Genomic DNA, 14,089 nt, shown 5'->3' with positions numbered 1-14,089 from the left:
CGTTTGTTATAGCAAAGCATCACAGAGAAAACAGCGGTAAGCAATAACGTTATATTTTTTATTCCTTTATATGTTTATATGATTATCCAGCTCCAGTGTTTACATTGCCGTCAGTGTGGCAACAAGATCTCTCCGTGTAGTTGTACAGTTTGCCTGATAAAAAGTATGCCCCAGAAATGATTTGAGGTCAGTCATTACATGTTCAGGAGCATGTATGCATCACCTTTGGAAATACGAATGTTGTCATTGCTACTGGTTTCCACTTCATGACAGATTTGACTGACTGCATCACTATTTCAACAATTAATGACCTTGCTATTGATTGCTAAGGCTGTAGTCATGGATACTAGAAAATGAGAGTGAAAAATTATATTTGTTTCAGGGGCTGTATGACACATTTACTGGGTTGCTACCAAATAGCTGCAAAATCGTATGATAATGTGTCAAGGAGTATGATGCTATTTCTGCCTTTTTTTTTCTGCACCCCATTTTTCAATATTCTGCAAAACATTCTGCGGTTTAAACACTTAGAATAAAATAACAAAAACATTATACAGACCTTCATAGTTTAATTCTCAAACACAGAGGGGCGGTGGGGTGGCCTAGTGGTTAAAGCGTTTGCTCGTCACGTCGAAGACCCGAGTTCGATTCCCCACATGGGTACAATGTGTGAAGCCCATTTTCTGGTGTCTCCTGCTGTGATATTGCTGGAATATTGCTAAAAGCGGCGTAAAACTAAAACTCATTCACTCACTCTCAAACACAGATATAAAGTTAAGTCGACAGTACGCATCACATCTAGAGCACGTTTGAAGACAAAGCACCAACACCTTTTTCTGTGTTTGCGAATTAAACACTCCCTGAAAGTTATTTCTCTCCTGTCTTTCGTAACTTGATGCAGACGAAAAACTGGTTTCATGCAAATAGCACTTTCTTGTTTAAACGTAATCTGAAGTAATTTCTATTTTCAAAACGATTGATTTTGTGAATGTAACTGCAGTGTCAAATTCATCTAATTTTATTTGAAACATGCCTAAAACTTGCTTTATTAATAAACTATCTTTAGTGAGTGAGTGAGTTTAGTTTTACACCGCACTCAACAATATTCCAGCTATATGGCGGCGGTCTGTAAATAATCGAGTCTGGACCAGACAAACCAGTGATCTCAACAAACATGAGCATCAATCTACGCAATTGGGAACCGATGACGTGTCAAACCAAGTCAGCAAGCCTGACCACCCGATCCTGTTGGTCACTTCTTACAACAAGCATAGACGCCTTTTATGGCAAGCATGGGTTGCTGAAGGCCTATTCTACCCCGGGACAGGTTTTACTCAATTTTTAAAATAAGCAAATTCTGCGTCAGAAAAGTGGCATATTCTGCACGGATTCTGTATGAAAATGTGTCTTCCGCGGACCAGACGTATTTCTGCATGGAAAGGTAAATTCCGCAATTTTTTCTGCAATCACGGAATCCAGGAGGGACTGTAAGTAGGTGGCTGGTACACAGTGAGGATTGGCTGTCTTGTGGCTAAAAGTTTAATTTTCATGCTGAAAACCCAGGTTTCTTTTATCATGATGGTATGTGTGAAGCCCATATCGCTAATATTTGGTGTCCCCCCCTCCCACCTCTACAGAAAGTAACATAAGAACACTCACTCTTTTACTTTCAGAAAGAGTGTGACATGACACGGAGAACAAACCCTCAACAAAATCTGAGACTGGCAGAATTAGTATGTCATCAGTAATAATGTCAAGTGACAATGGTGTGCTCTCCAGCACATTCACCGAGGTCTTCGAGTGCAAGTCTCTGGAGAAAGAACTTTCATTATGGAAGCATGTGTATCAAAGTCTCACTCGTCCAACAGAAAACACAGAGGATTTCACGCTGACCAATCACAGGACAGAAGAAGCTGATGGTGGTCATATTGCTTCAACACCTGGTCCCCACATTCTCAGTCTTACACAAACAGAAATTGACAGTTTTGTGGTATACACATTCATGAGGAGGTATGGATGGTCGGAAGGGGTCAGGTTGAGTCAGACTGATGCAAAGATCGTGGTAGAGAGTGGTGTGCCAGAAGTGAAATTTGTCACAAAACACCAAAGACAACAGTTGGATTCACAGCTGGATATGATCATTGAATGGTGGGATTTTGCAACCTTATTTTCAATGTTTGCCAAGTCTTTTGTGGATATGGAGGCGGTGGGATAGAACAGTAGTTTAAGTGTTCACTCGTCACGCCGAAGACCACTAATGTAATCCTAGACGTATGTTACACCGCTTCACAGTTATGACGTCACAATGCTAATGCTACTGTTGCAATGGCACTAGACCTTGGTTGACTCACGGAAAGCTGAGAGTCATCACACTGTGGGCCATTTCTATCAATTTGTTTTGCTTGGTAATAAACAGAATACTAAACTCGCATCTGTGAAATGCCATTTTTATTAAACTCGTGAAAGATTTAGTATCAAACTCACTTTTGCTCGTTTGATACCAAATCATTAACTTGTTTAATAAAAATTGTATTAAACAGTAGGTCGTTTAGTATCCTTATTTTTGTTGTTCCTTGCTGCGATATTGCTGATATTGCTGGAATATTGCTAAAATTGGTGTAAAATCAAAGTCACATTTGTGGATTTGGTGAATCCAGAATAATGGTTACTTCTTAGTTGTAGAAGTACACTGTGAAAAGTATAAAATTGGCATTTTAGTTGAACAATAGATTAGCATAGTATGTACAACTAATGGCAATCAAGGATAATGTGGGTGAAATATTGCCATATTTGAAAACCCTCGGTAAGGGAATCTGTATCTTTCACAATGGTTGACTGCTGATCATTTGTAAGCTTAATTCCTTTGCGCAGTCTTGGCAAAGTAAGGGCTGTAATCATTTGTCCAAACCTCGATTCATTCAGATTTTTGATATTGGACCCATGCTTCAATAATTTTCGATTCAGTTCTTCCCACGAGTAAAAACCTCAGATTCATTTAACTCTCTGAGTTCAAGTGTTGAGGCCTTTGCGTCCGATTTGATTTTCGATGAGTCAAACCGAATCATGCAGCCCTAGAAATCAGTGACTAAGTAAGAGCAGTCAGCTCTCATCAGCCTGTGGGAGACTACACTCAAATGGATATGCAAATGGTGACAGAGGTGTGAAACTGAAAAGTTTTGCTCACTTTATGTGGCTTGAGTTTTAGTAGCCATTGCGTAGAATGTGTACACTTGACTTTAGGGATATCACGATACAGAAGTTTCATGAATCAGTACGTATCACGATACCCATGTCACGATTCTCTACTTATCATGATACCTATTTTTTGGGCATTATTGTGTAAATTTAATTCCATTTTGAACATTAATATTTCATATTTTATAATTGGCTCTGAATAGATTAACAGTTTTTATTCTCAGAGATTGAACAGTTCAAATTTCCCATCTTTGAGCATGAAAAATAATCATTTCTGCCTCTCCTAGCATAAAAAAACCATGTATGCAATTGGAAACTGTAAATGATACATAAAGATATTCAAAACGATACTTTCAAAACTAAATAACGACACAGTTTTGAATGTATCAATAATTGCATCATCATAAAAAAGTATTGATGTATCGTGGCATCCCTACCAGACTTTGATTCTATGACTCGGATGGAGATTTCTAAACTCTGTTGAAATTATTGTCACAGACTTCAGTTTGTTTACATGCAGTTATCTGTAAATCACCCACATGATAGAGAGCTCCCTGCAGTGATCACTGCTCACAGTATTACCACTACATCAAGCCACAACTCCGTACAGTGCATCACAAATATACGTGTCAATACATTTAGGATCTAGTGGATATTTTAGATGTTCTTCTCCTTGTACAGAACCATCACAAATATACATGTCAATACATTTAGGATCTGGTGGATATTTTAGATGTTCTTCTCCTTGTCAACTGGTGACACCAGTGTTACTGGTTTGGTACCATGTCATGCAGGATCAAACCTGGTGTCATTAGAAGGGAGATAACTCTGAGTTAAGGGGATAACTCTAATGAAGATTGGGACAAAAGCAAACCACCTGTCAGCTGTGAATGGACAAAGTTTGTCATCCTTGATAACATGCTTCTGTTTCCTCCAGGCTGTCCGAGCAACATGTGTGTTCTGAGTTACTGAGGAGTTTCGTGAAACTAGTCAATGAAGGTGAGTCAGATGGAACGAATCTAAAATATTGAATGGATCTATTTGTCTTTCTTGTTACACATAACTGGATGTCTTTTGTACACATTTTGTGACATCAGCTCCCCATGAAACTAAGGCTTAGTCTTGGGAACAATATATATTTGACAGAAGCAAGTAACAACAAATTGAAAATGAGCCCAAGTGATGGGAAATGCAGAGGAAATTCTAGGCTTGCATTATTTATGGGTTATGCACTGCAGAAATGGTTCAGTGATTGCGAGACGGAGTAGTTTCCCTTTGGTCCCTGTTGATGTCCATTTTTCAGTCTTGCATTTGACATTCAAGGCTCAGTCGGCAGTTCAGTGTTTTCTCTCTTGCAAGATGTTTCTTAGATTTGGAAAGAGTGTGAGTGTGATCAGGACTAACATTACAAACTTGACAGATATCATTTCTTTTGATAGTCAATCTTGATTCAACTTTCAAAATAAGTAAGCAGGAAAGAGGCACATTCTGCAGATATTCCGTGTGAAAATATGTTTTCCATTAAGAAGACGATTTTTCTGTATCGAAAGGTAATTTCTGTGACTTATTCTGCAGCCAAGGAATTAAGGGATCCAGGAGGGGCTGATATACATATGGTTGTGAATGTGTGTGTTTCAGCCTCAAGCCTGCCAATAGTGAGGAACAGGTCAGTGGTCCACACTCTCACCTGGCTACAAGGGGCAGGGGAACAGTTAAACAGAGCAGACGTTTTCCCACTTGTGAAGGTAAGCAATATGCTCAGCTGCAAATGATTCAAATATCCTCCACCTCACCATAAACGGTGGAACAAAATATCCTTTTTCATTCATTATGTTCTGTCAATTCTGTGGCCTCACACCAGTTGCTTCAATCATTGATGATCAAAGGTAAAAGGTGCAATGTTGTCATGATTGAGATACAAATTAATCTGGGCCCTTATTCTCGAAACATCCACAGTCCTGAGAGTTTTTAAAGTTGATCATAGCCAATGTGTTAAGAATGGGCTTAAGAAGTTTGTAGGACTACAAATGTTTTGAGAATTGCTAGCCTGGAACAGAGGTGTTTGTTGGTTCAGGCTTTAGGGCTTCTGGCAGTTAGTATGACTTTGAAAAATATTTTTATGTTTTTTTCAGTACTAATTTCTAATGTGAGCTAGTTTTCTTTTACAGGACTTCATATTAGCAGCGTTAACAGATGTCTGGTCAGCTATACGTAAAGTCAGCTGTAAGAAGCTGGGAGATATCACAGACTGCTTGTCTGATGTACATCAAGAGATGATGTGGAACAGCCTCATCAAGGTATGTGCCTGGAAGAGACTGTGCATCACTTCAGCATGGTTGGTATGTTATTAGTTGAGTAGGGCATGGGTTGATGTGCCCTTGATATTTGTTTATGTTCCCTGATACCGAACACCTCAATGTTAATTTTGAGCTGTTTGATGCATGGGTATCGGATCGCCAACCTTCAGCCATCCTTGTGAATCAAACAATTTTAATCTTTCATCCTGCTGTTTTCCCACAGGTATTGTCTAAATAAAGTTGCCACGGTGTAAATTCCCTTCTTAATATTCACAGGGACTACATTTGAATGTTTTTTCAAAATGTATCTGTTGGAATGTGAGGCCGATCTTTTCATGGCCATTGCTAGATTTTGCAGACGAAGCAAAAAAAACAAATTTAGTGTCATCTCCCTTCCATTGATTTGCATTAGCACAACATTGGTCATTTCTGTGTAACATGCGTGATTCAATGTTATTCAAGATAAATTAGTACTACAACGAAGTACTGAATGAGTTGCCACTGGCAGCAGGGTACATTGCAGTGTACCTCGCTTGTAAGTGGGGTACATTGAAAATAATGGAAGAGTGCTTAGCCAATCAGAAAGCGACATTTATGTGTGAGGTAAGATAAATGGTCTTGTTATGGTGGATGGGTATATATGGCTTTATAAGGATGGGTATTATGGCCTTGTAAGGATGGGTATTTATGGCCTTGTAAGGATGGGCATAAATGGCCTTGTAAGGATGGGTATATATGGCCTTGTAAGGATGGGTATAAATGGCCTCGTAAGGATGGGTATTATGGCTTTGTAAGGATTGGTATTATGGCCTTAAGTTTGGGTAATATGGCCTTGTAACGATGGGTATTATGGCCTTAAGGATTTGTATATATGGTCTTGTCAGACAGATGTCATGATGTGCATTGTTGCATCTCTGATCAACAACCATATTTCCTCCACAGGTCTGTAAGGATGAAGACGCATCCTGGCAAGCAGTTGATGGTGCCATGTTAGGTAGGATGACATCATATTTGTATGATTATTTTTGTGTTAGGACAGTTTGGCAGGACTGAAGAGTTCAGTCCCTTTTCCATGTCAGGATTTGCTGAAAGTGGGTGTGATTCCCTGATTTGTCATGGCTCTGATCAGCACCATTATCATGGTGGAAGCTTTCACCCGAGCAGTGAAGGTCTATGCTTAAAGGTCACATGCAACATAAACACAACTTTGCAGATTCTGATACCTTTCGTTATGCACGTACTAAAACAAATCATCAGAAATGCCAATTCAACCTATAAAGTTGGGATAAAATGTGACGATAAAACTATTTCCTTCAGAAAACAGGTGAATTTAAGATCAAATAATCCCCCATCAATGTAATTTTAGTCGCTTGCACTCACTTTGTAATTGTTCAAAGTCTGGGATAAAGTTAGGTCCTCAAACTTTCAATTCAACTCCATAACCTCACCAACATGGGAAAGTGAAAGTTGTTTCAGCGTCCTCCATGGTTGAGAAGTAAGTTTTGAAGACTTGAACGACTGAAAATGGCGTATATGAATTGACATTCATGACGTTATATGGTGCACTAATTTTCACACCACTTTGTTTTTAACACACTGGTACAAGTCTTTTACCCCAACCATGACTGGAGGTTCCTTGTGCCCTACACTTGTCAATCAGAAGCCAGGACAAACCGTATTATGTGCCAGTGGGGTGCCTTCACCTAAACTGTAATGGTATTTCTTCAGTGTTTAGTGGATCAGTAGAAAGCACAAAGATCAGATTTTAATGACAAGGTGAAGTCGTTAACCTGGAAGTCATATTAATATTATAAGCATGTACTGCTTGAAAGGTATTAGATAAGACAGTGCAGTGAATGCGTTTGTGACAAACAGGCAGGGCAAGTAATCTGGGCGAATACACTTGGTTGCTACATGTAGATTGTAGCATGTGCAATACATGCTGACTGTGAAATCAATACCAGTACTGTTTAATATGTGTCTCGTAGAGCAATTTAGTTCAGCAAAACACCATCACAAGATGATTTGCACAAAGAAATTGAACTTTTCAATATTTAGACGACAACCTGTTTCCTTCTTGTTTCAAATGGAATGTTCCTGATTGCGTTCCCATATATGCAAATTTTGGTCATTTGTCAGGTCATGGCTCATCTAATACTTGTCAAGCAGTAAAAATATATTGCATTTCTTCATTTCATTGGGGTAATTGTAGTGAAGTTTTTAGAAGACATACATTTCATCAAGTAATGGTAAGACTAGAAATATCTGGTCAGAGAAATTATCTCAGTTGCAGACATGGGGATGAAGGCGCTGCTTCTGCTTTTCCAAAATGTTTTTGAGACTTCTCTGATTACTTTGATTTGTCTACAATTATGTGTTTTCTGAATGTTTGTTTCCAGGTATCACTGCTATAGTACAGCATCTACACTCTGATGGAACAACCAATCGGAAGGTGAGCTCACTGTTGTCAATCACTCTGCTTCTTTCTCTGTTTGATCAAGGATGATGAGAGTTGTCTTCCTTGACTGTTAAATCTTTTATCCTATGGTTGTGGTGATGCGAGGTGGTTGTGGTGATGCGAGGTGGTTGTGACTTGTAAGTACATGATGATTGTTCTTAAATAGTGATGCATATATGTGTGTTATGATAGTATTTGTGTCCGTGAGAGTATGTTATTTCTATGTGTGTGTGCTGATTCAGCTTCATAGATACAGTGTGTCTATCTAACATTTGTTCCCCACTTAGACACTCACACAGTATGAGCTGGCGAGTCTTTGTCGACTGTGAGCAGTCATCACTTGTTTTATCCCCATCATGCTACCCACTCAGCAAGTTAACAGGATGTGCCATGTTTTTATTGTCCTTTGATGTGAGAAGGATGGGCGTCAAATCTCTAGACTTTGTCTCTAAAGACCCAGTGTTTGAATCCCAGTTTCATCCAGGTTGTGATCTTTGATTTCTGAGCTCCATGCTTGTAATACACCAGGTTGGTCAGAATCTGTGTTCCAGATCCTGATCCACAAGATTACATCACGTAACTCTGTGGTTCGTCATAGGCTTACAAATATTGTAGATCTGCAAACACCTTTTGACTCGGCTCTAGCCTCATTTAGGCTTTCCTCTGACACTATGCTGGTTTCTTGTTTGATTCTGCACTCAACATTATTCCAGCTATATGGTGTCGATTGAGTGTTGACCAGACAATCCAGAGATCAACATCATACGAATCCATCTATGTGATTTGGATACAGTGACATGTGTCAACCAATTCAGTAAGCATGTCCACTTCCTGTTAGTCACCTCTGACCCCAAGCATGGGTTGCTGAAGACAAATTCTGATTGAGACGTTTCTTGTAAGACACTAAACTGAAACAGTAAAATAGCTGAAATATTGGTACAAACAGCTTTTTGTCAACTCAGATGATGAATTCTTCTGTCAGTGACAACTGCATCTGGACCAGACAATCCAGTGGTCAACATCATGAGCATCAATCCTGCTGAAGACCAGTACTGAATCCTGATCTTAATGGGTAGAGACATTGCTGAAATAACCAAAATACTGGTCCAAGCAATATTATAGCAACTCACACACTATAAATTATGACAGTGTCAATTCCATTTTTATAATGTCGTCATTGACATGCTCTTTATATGTAATACAGATGTTAAATCCCTTATTATTTCGGCATTTTCTCTTTGACAGGTGTCTCCTATTCCTGGATTTGTACAAAGAGATATTCTCACAGTGGTGTTTGGAGTTATCTCCCATTCCCAGTTGCCCATACGAGAGTCGGCGGTGAAGGCCATGTCGGCCTACATTAGTCTAGTAGATAAACAGGTACATCTTTCCTTTCATCATCTCTGCAAAATTAGAAAAAATGTTAGGTCAGTTTAAAGGTAATGCTTTTTTCAACCCTTTACAAATATTGTTAAAAGGAAAATGCTACATACAAAAATTCCCTCTCAGTTTGGGGGATTGACATAAAACACTGCTGCACATTAATTCTGCATTGTATCATTCAGGAATCATTAAGAATCCTGGAGAAGACGTTAGACCTGTTGAGTGGAAGATATCATCAACAGGATGACCAGGTTTGTTTTCTGCTCCAGTCAGTGTAGTTTATATGTATTTGTCTCCTGGTTTCTGCTTGTTTGTTGCCAGTTGGTAGGTCCACATCATTCAAATATTGTATAAACCCAGTTCTGGTGTCTCCCACCATGATATAAGTCGTAATATTGCTAAAACTGGCTTAGACTTAAAGGTCACATGCAACGTAAAACACATCTTTGCAGATTCTGGTACCTTTCGGAATGCACTTACTGAAACTAATCATAAAAAATGCCAATTCAACCTATAAAGTTGAAAAAAAACGCGATGAAAAAAAAGCCCACGAAATCGGAGTTCAAACGTTTCACTAAATTCCCCCCAGTGCTGGGGGGAAAACTGGTTTCAACAGCTGTGCTGCCTTGCGTCCATAACGCATGCGCAGTGAATAGGTTCGCGGAGCTTAAAACAGTATGCATGCACATCGTCTGAGGTCGTGAGCTGTAGTCTCATCTTGGTTGTGCACACAAACAAATACATAATCTACTCGTTACGTAAAACAACTTGTTGATTGTGGTAAGCAGTCTCTGTCACAGAGAAAATTCAGTGTCTGGTTTATTCACACCTATATGTCTGTCTGCCTGTCTGCTAAAGACAACATGCAATACACAGCTTCAATCACTGACCACGTGCAATTTGAACTTAACACCTATCAGACTATACGACATACAGAAAATAAGTTGATTTATGACTCGTGCACCAGAGTCCTGTCTCTGCCACATTATGTAATTAGGCACGTGTGATACACATGACATGTTTTTATGTCTGTGGGTTGCAAACAAACTACATTCATGTTTTGCGGATGACTGGATCTGAGGGAAACTGGTGCAAACTCTTATCGGTTTCAAGTCCTGCGTTGTACTTGGACGAATGACAGATTCCAGCCACGCAGTAGTTTACCATCTCTACTGACATGATTTTTTATTGGATCGAGTGCAAATTCAGGGAACATGCATTTTCCAAACCCAACATCTCTATATACATTCTTCATGGATAACTACTTCTTTTCGTGTATATGATTTTGTTTGACAACAGTATATGAATCCATACTGAAACAACGCATCAAGTACACAAAATGAAGTTGTTATCCATAAAGAATCTTACTTTCTTGTGACTGGCTATACTTCTAAAATGCCCATCAAACAGATCATCTTTCTGTACACACAATGAGCCCTCAGCATATCAGCAAATGAAACAGCTAATCGGAAGCCGTTGTTACACTTGAGTGCATATGACTGGTTTCGGTCTCCTGATGGCTTCGTTTCGGGGGAAGTAAGCCCAAGTACAAAATATTGCACTTTTGAATTGCGATTGTGCGCTTATAATTGTGTTTATTTGTTTTTTTAAAAGCAGCAATGTATATTATATGTTATGAATAAGTGATAAATGTGTTTTAATTATATTTGATTTTTTGGTTGCATGTGTCTTTTAACTCACTCTCTCAGTCAAATATTGCGTTTTTATTCTTTTTTTTAATCTCCAATTATTAAATGAAATTATGTATTGCGTGCTGATAAACATTGATGAATTCCTACAATAAAGAGTCCATAGAGGTTGGAAGTTAACCATTCTTTCATGTAGTTTTAATGTCCACAGATCAAAAAGGCTGTAGGGATATTGTTGAATTGGAGGCTAGAGAATTGAGCACGAAAGGAGTTTTGATGGACAAATATGTACGTTGAAGTGCAACATTATCAGGAACTCTGGTCACCAATCTTACCTTTTATGGAATCTGAAGTTATTGATATGTTTTTTTTTCTGTGATTGCCAGGGAAGTCCAGAGTTTGTTGATGCCTACAAAGCAGAGGGTCTTCTCAATGTCTGCCAGTCTGTGATCAAGGTGAGAATGTGGTCTAGATTTGTTCATTGGCAGCTGTAGTTTTGCCATAACTTTGTTTGAACTAGAAACCCAATTTTTCCAGTGCCCTACCAAATGGATGTGGTGCCTCTCCTTAACTAACAAGGTTTCCTGTCCAGATTGTCCAGATTTTGTTATCGTTACATCTTCCCTGTTACAGAGTCTTTCGCTGCCCTCTCTTCTACCATGCTGGGATGGTTATCTCTCATCATTCCTCCATCACCTTGCTCATCCTGCATCCTCAGTTCGGCAGTCAGCAAGCTCCGTCTTTAAACTCTTGGGTAAGTATAGTCCTGTTACATTTATGTGTACTTCATTGACTAACTCAGGACCAGTGAAGATTTGGGTTGGAATTGGTCTATGGTAACCCACACTTGTAGTTAGTGGTCACTAAAAGAATGAGGTGGTCCAACTCATTGGGTTGGTTGGCAAATGTCATGGTATCCTAATTTGTGTAGATTGATGCTCATGCTGTTGATCACTGGATTGTCTGGTCCAGACTCAGTCATTTGAATAGATCTTGAATACCTCCTTACGTAACAATCTGCTACATTTTATATTTTTGCTGTGCTTTTCAAATAGCCTCCTCCTCCTCCTCCTCCTCCTCCTCCTCCTCATCATCATCATCATCATCATCATCATCATCATCATCATCATCATCATCATCTGATATGGTTGCATGCATGATGCAAGTTTAAAGTGACCCCTAGACTGCCATGCTTTATGTCAAACACTGCATGTAACATGTCTGCTGTGTTGTGTTTCAGTCCAGAAATCGAATGACAACGTTGTGTTGTTGTGCCAGGTTTTGCACACTCTTACTGAAGGCTGGACTACGTCTATGTGTGATGAAGCCCCGGTACAAGGTGAGAATGTGTGTTGGACAGTGTTACTGATGTGATTCTTCCGTTAGGGCACCTCTGTGTTTGATCTGATCAATAACCAACTGAAGTCATCTAGCAGGAGATGCAGAGATACACTTGACCTTATTGGTTTAGGAGACAAGTTATGTTGTCATGACATCATGATGCATTCACTTAGTTCAAGCAAATAAATTACAATGCAGGACCTAGATTATGGAAGCTGTCTTTGTGCGGTAATGTTAATGTATGGCACTATCTTAATGCTATGAGAGCTTAAAAGTCTAGGTCCTGTTTTCATTTGGGAATCGATTACGAAATCAGTCAGTGTTGCAACAAGTCAGTACGTAGGGGGATGTTACTACCATTAAAGGAAAACCAAGTTGTATGGATAGTCAACATTATTGCAATGAGTGCGACATTTCGGCGTCTGCACTAACACTGTTATCAAGCAAGTGATACAACAATTTGAAGAATATATACATTGCTGCTTACTGAGTATATACAATTATCAAGGCTGATGTATATTGGATATCTGAAAGTGATTTGAGCAGAGCAGGCTGATGATTGATTGTGAGTGATTGATTGTGAGAGAGTTCTGATTTTGATCCATGGACTCCACAAAGGGAAGTGAAAAAGAGTGTGGGCAGTTGGGGTCGGGGGTGGGGATGGAGCGGTATGGGTAGAGTACCAGCTCTGGTCTGATTAGGGTGTGATCGGCCTGAATATTGACATAGCCTTTATGATGATTCATAGTGGGGATTGAAGCAATGGATATTTATGGCTTCAAGGATTTTATTAATTTTGTAGTCTTCTCAGTTGATTTCCAAGATGTAATTGCTGTTCCATAGGATATCATGGTCAGGGTTGGCTGTGGCAGATTTGGAGGGGTTTTTAGGGCTGAGGTTTTATGTTCTTTAATATGTAGTGAGAGCAGGCAGGACATTTCACCAATATAGGTGGCTCCACATTCACAACGGATCTGGCAGACTACTTCCACGGAGTCATGTTTTGTTGTTGGCGGGAGTTTGCCTTTGGCTTGGAGGAGGTTCTGGATTGACTTGGCTTACTGGAACAGAATGTCCAGAGGAGGTGTTGTCTTAAAGCAGGCATTACCATGGCAATAAACCATCATTGTCCTCCTTTGTGAAGATCTTAGATAGAGATAGCATTATGTACGTGTAAATTTAGTGTCATTGGAGCATGAAGCTCCAGTTTGGTGTCAAGTTATTTATGGTAATGGCACTTAAGTAAATATGAGGATTCAACTATTATTTAGGAAATGCTTATTCTGATTGGTCAGAAGTCTCAAAAACGTTAGATTAAATCGGCTGATTTTGTGTGTGGATCACCACTAATACTGATAGTTATAAGAAATGATTTTAATGTCTAACTGTCTGTAGTTATTTAGAAATTTTGTCATATCGTATGATTTTGTACGATGAAAAAAATTTCACCCTTGTGTCTTCTGATATCAAATATATGAACACTTGTTGATTAAAGTGAAAATATACTCAGCAAAAGTCGGATATTTGTAACTGGAATCAACCCACGTTGACACTTCCATCAGAAGACACTTGAGTGAGATTCTTCATATAATTTACACCGTCGGTAATGAATGGTTTTGAACTAATCCCACAAGCGCTGCTTCTTTTTCTTGATGTCTGGAGTTTATTGTTTTACACACAACTAGTTTGAGTACATATTGGTTTAAAGGTAAGTGCTGATCCAAATCAACAGTTGACTCTAACCATTCGGTCGCCGCCATGCCTCA

The 14,089-nt window shown here is 39.2% G+C and overlaps 2 protein-coding genes across 2 annotated transcripts in view; both read left to right on the top strand.

Annotated features, from left to right (window-relative positions):
- LOC137257721 (protein MTSS 1-like) overlaps positions 1 to 14,089 on the top strand; it is a 288,334-nt gene that overhangs the window by 143,907 nt on the left and 130,338 nt on the right. The gene's annotated exons all lie outside the window — the stretch shown is intronic.
- The window catches only part of LOC137258581 (uncharacterized), a 41,362-nt gene continuing 29,023 nt past the window's right edge, over positions 1,751 to 14,089 (top strand). The window contains exons 1-11 of the mRNA XM_067796290.1: positions 1,751 to 2,148; positions 4,133 to 4,194; positions 4,834 to 4,940; positions 5,364 to 5,492; positions 6,435 to 6,486; positions 7,892 to 7,944; positions 9,196 to 9,330; positions 9,516 to 9,584; positions 11,369 to 11,437; positions 11,616 to 11,736; positions 12,223 to 12,321. Of these exons, the coding sequence (XP_067652391.1) occupies positions 1,751 to 2,148; positions 4,133 to 4,194; positions 4,834 to 4,940; positions 5,364 to 5,492; positions 6,435 to 6,486; positions 7,892 to 7,944; positions 9,196 to 9,330; positions 9,516 to 9,584; positions 11,369 to 11,437; positions 11,616 to 11,736; positions 12,223 to 12,321 (1,294 nt within the window). The remainder of the gene's footprint in view (positions 2,149 to 4,132; positions 4,195 to 4,833; positions 4,941 to 5,363; positions 5,493 to 6,434; positions 6,487 to 7,891; positions 7,945 to 9,195; positions 9,331 to 9,515; positions 9,585 to 11,368; positions 11,438 to 11,615; positions 11,737 to 12,222; positions 12,322 to 14,089) is intronic.

The sequence above is a fragment of the Haliotis asinina genome, chromosome 12 (assembly GCF_037392515.1).
Source record: "Haliotis asinina isolate JCU_RB_2024 chromosome 12, JCU_Hal_asi_v2, whole genome shotgun sequence".
NCBI lineage: Eukaryota > Metazoa > Mollusca > Gastropoda > Lepetellida > Haliotidae > Haliotis > Haliotis asinina.
The sequence above is the reverse complement of the archived record's forward strand: the minus strand, read 5'-3'. Positions and strand labels throughout refer to the sequence as shown.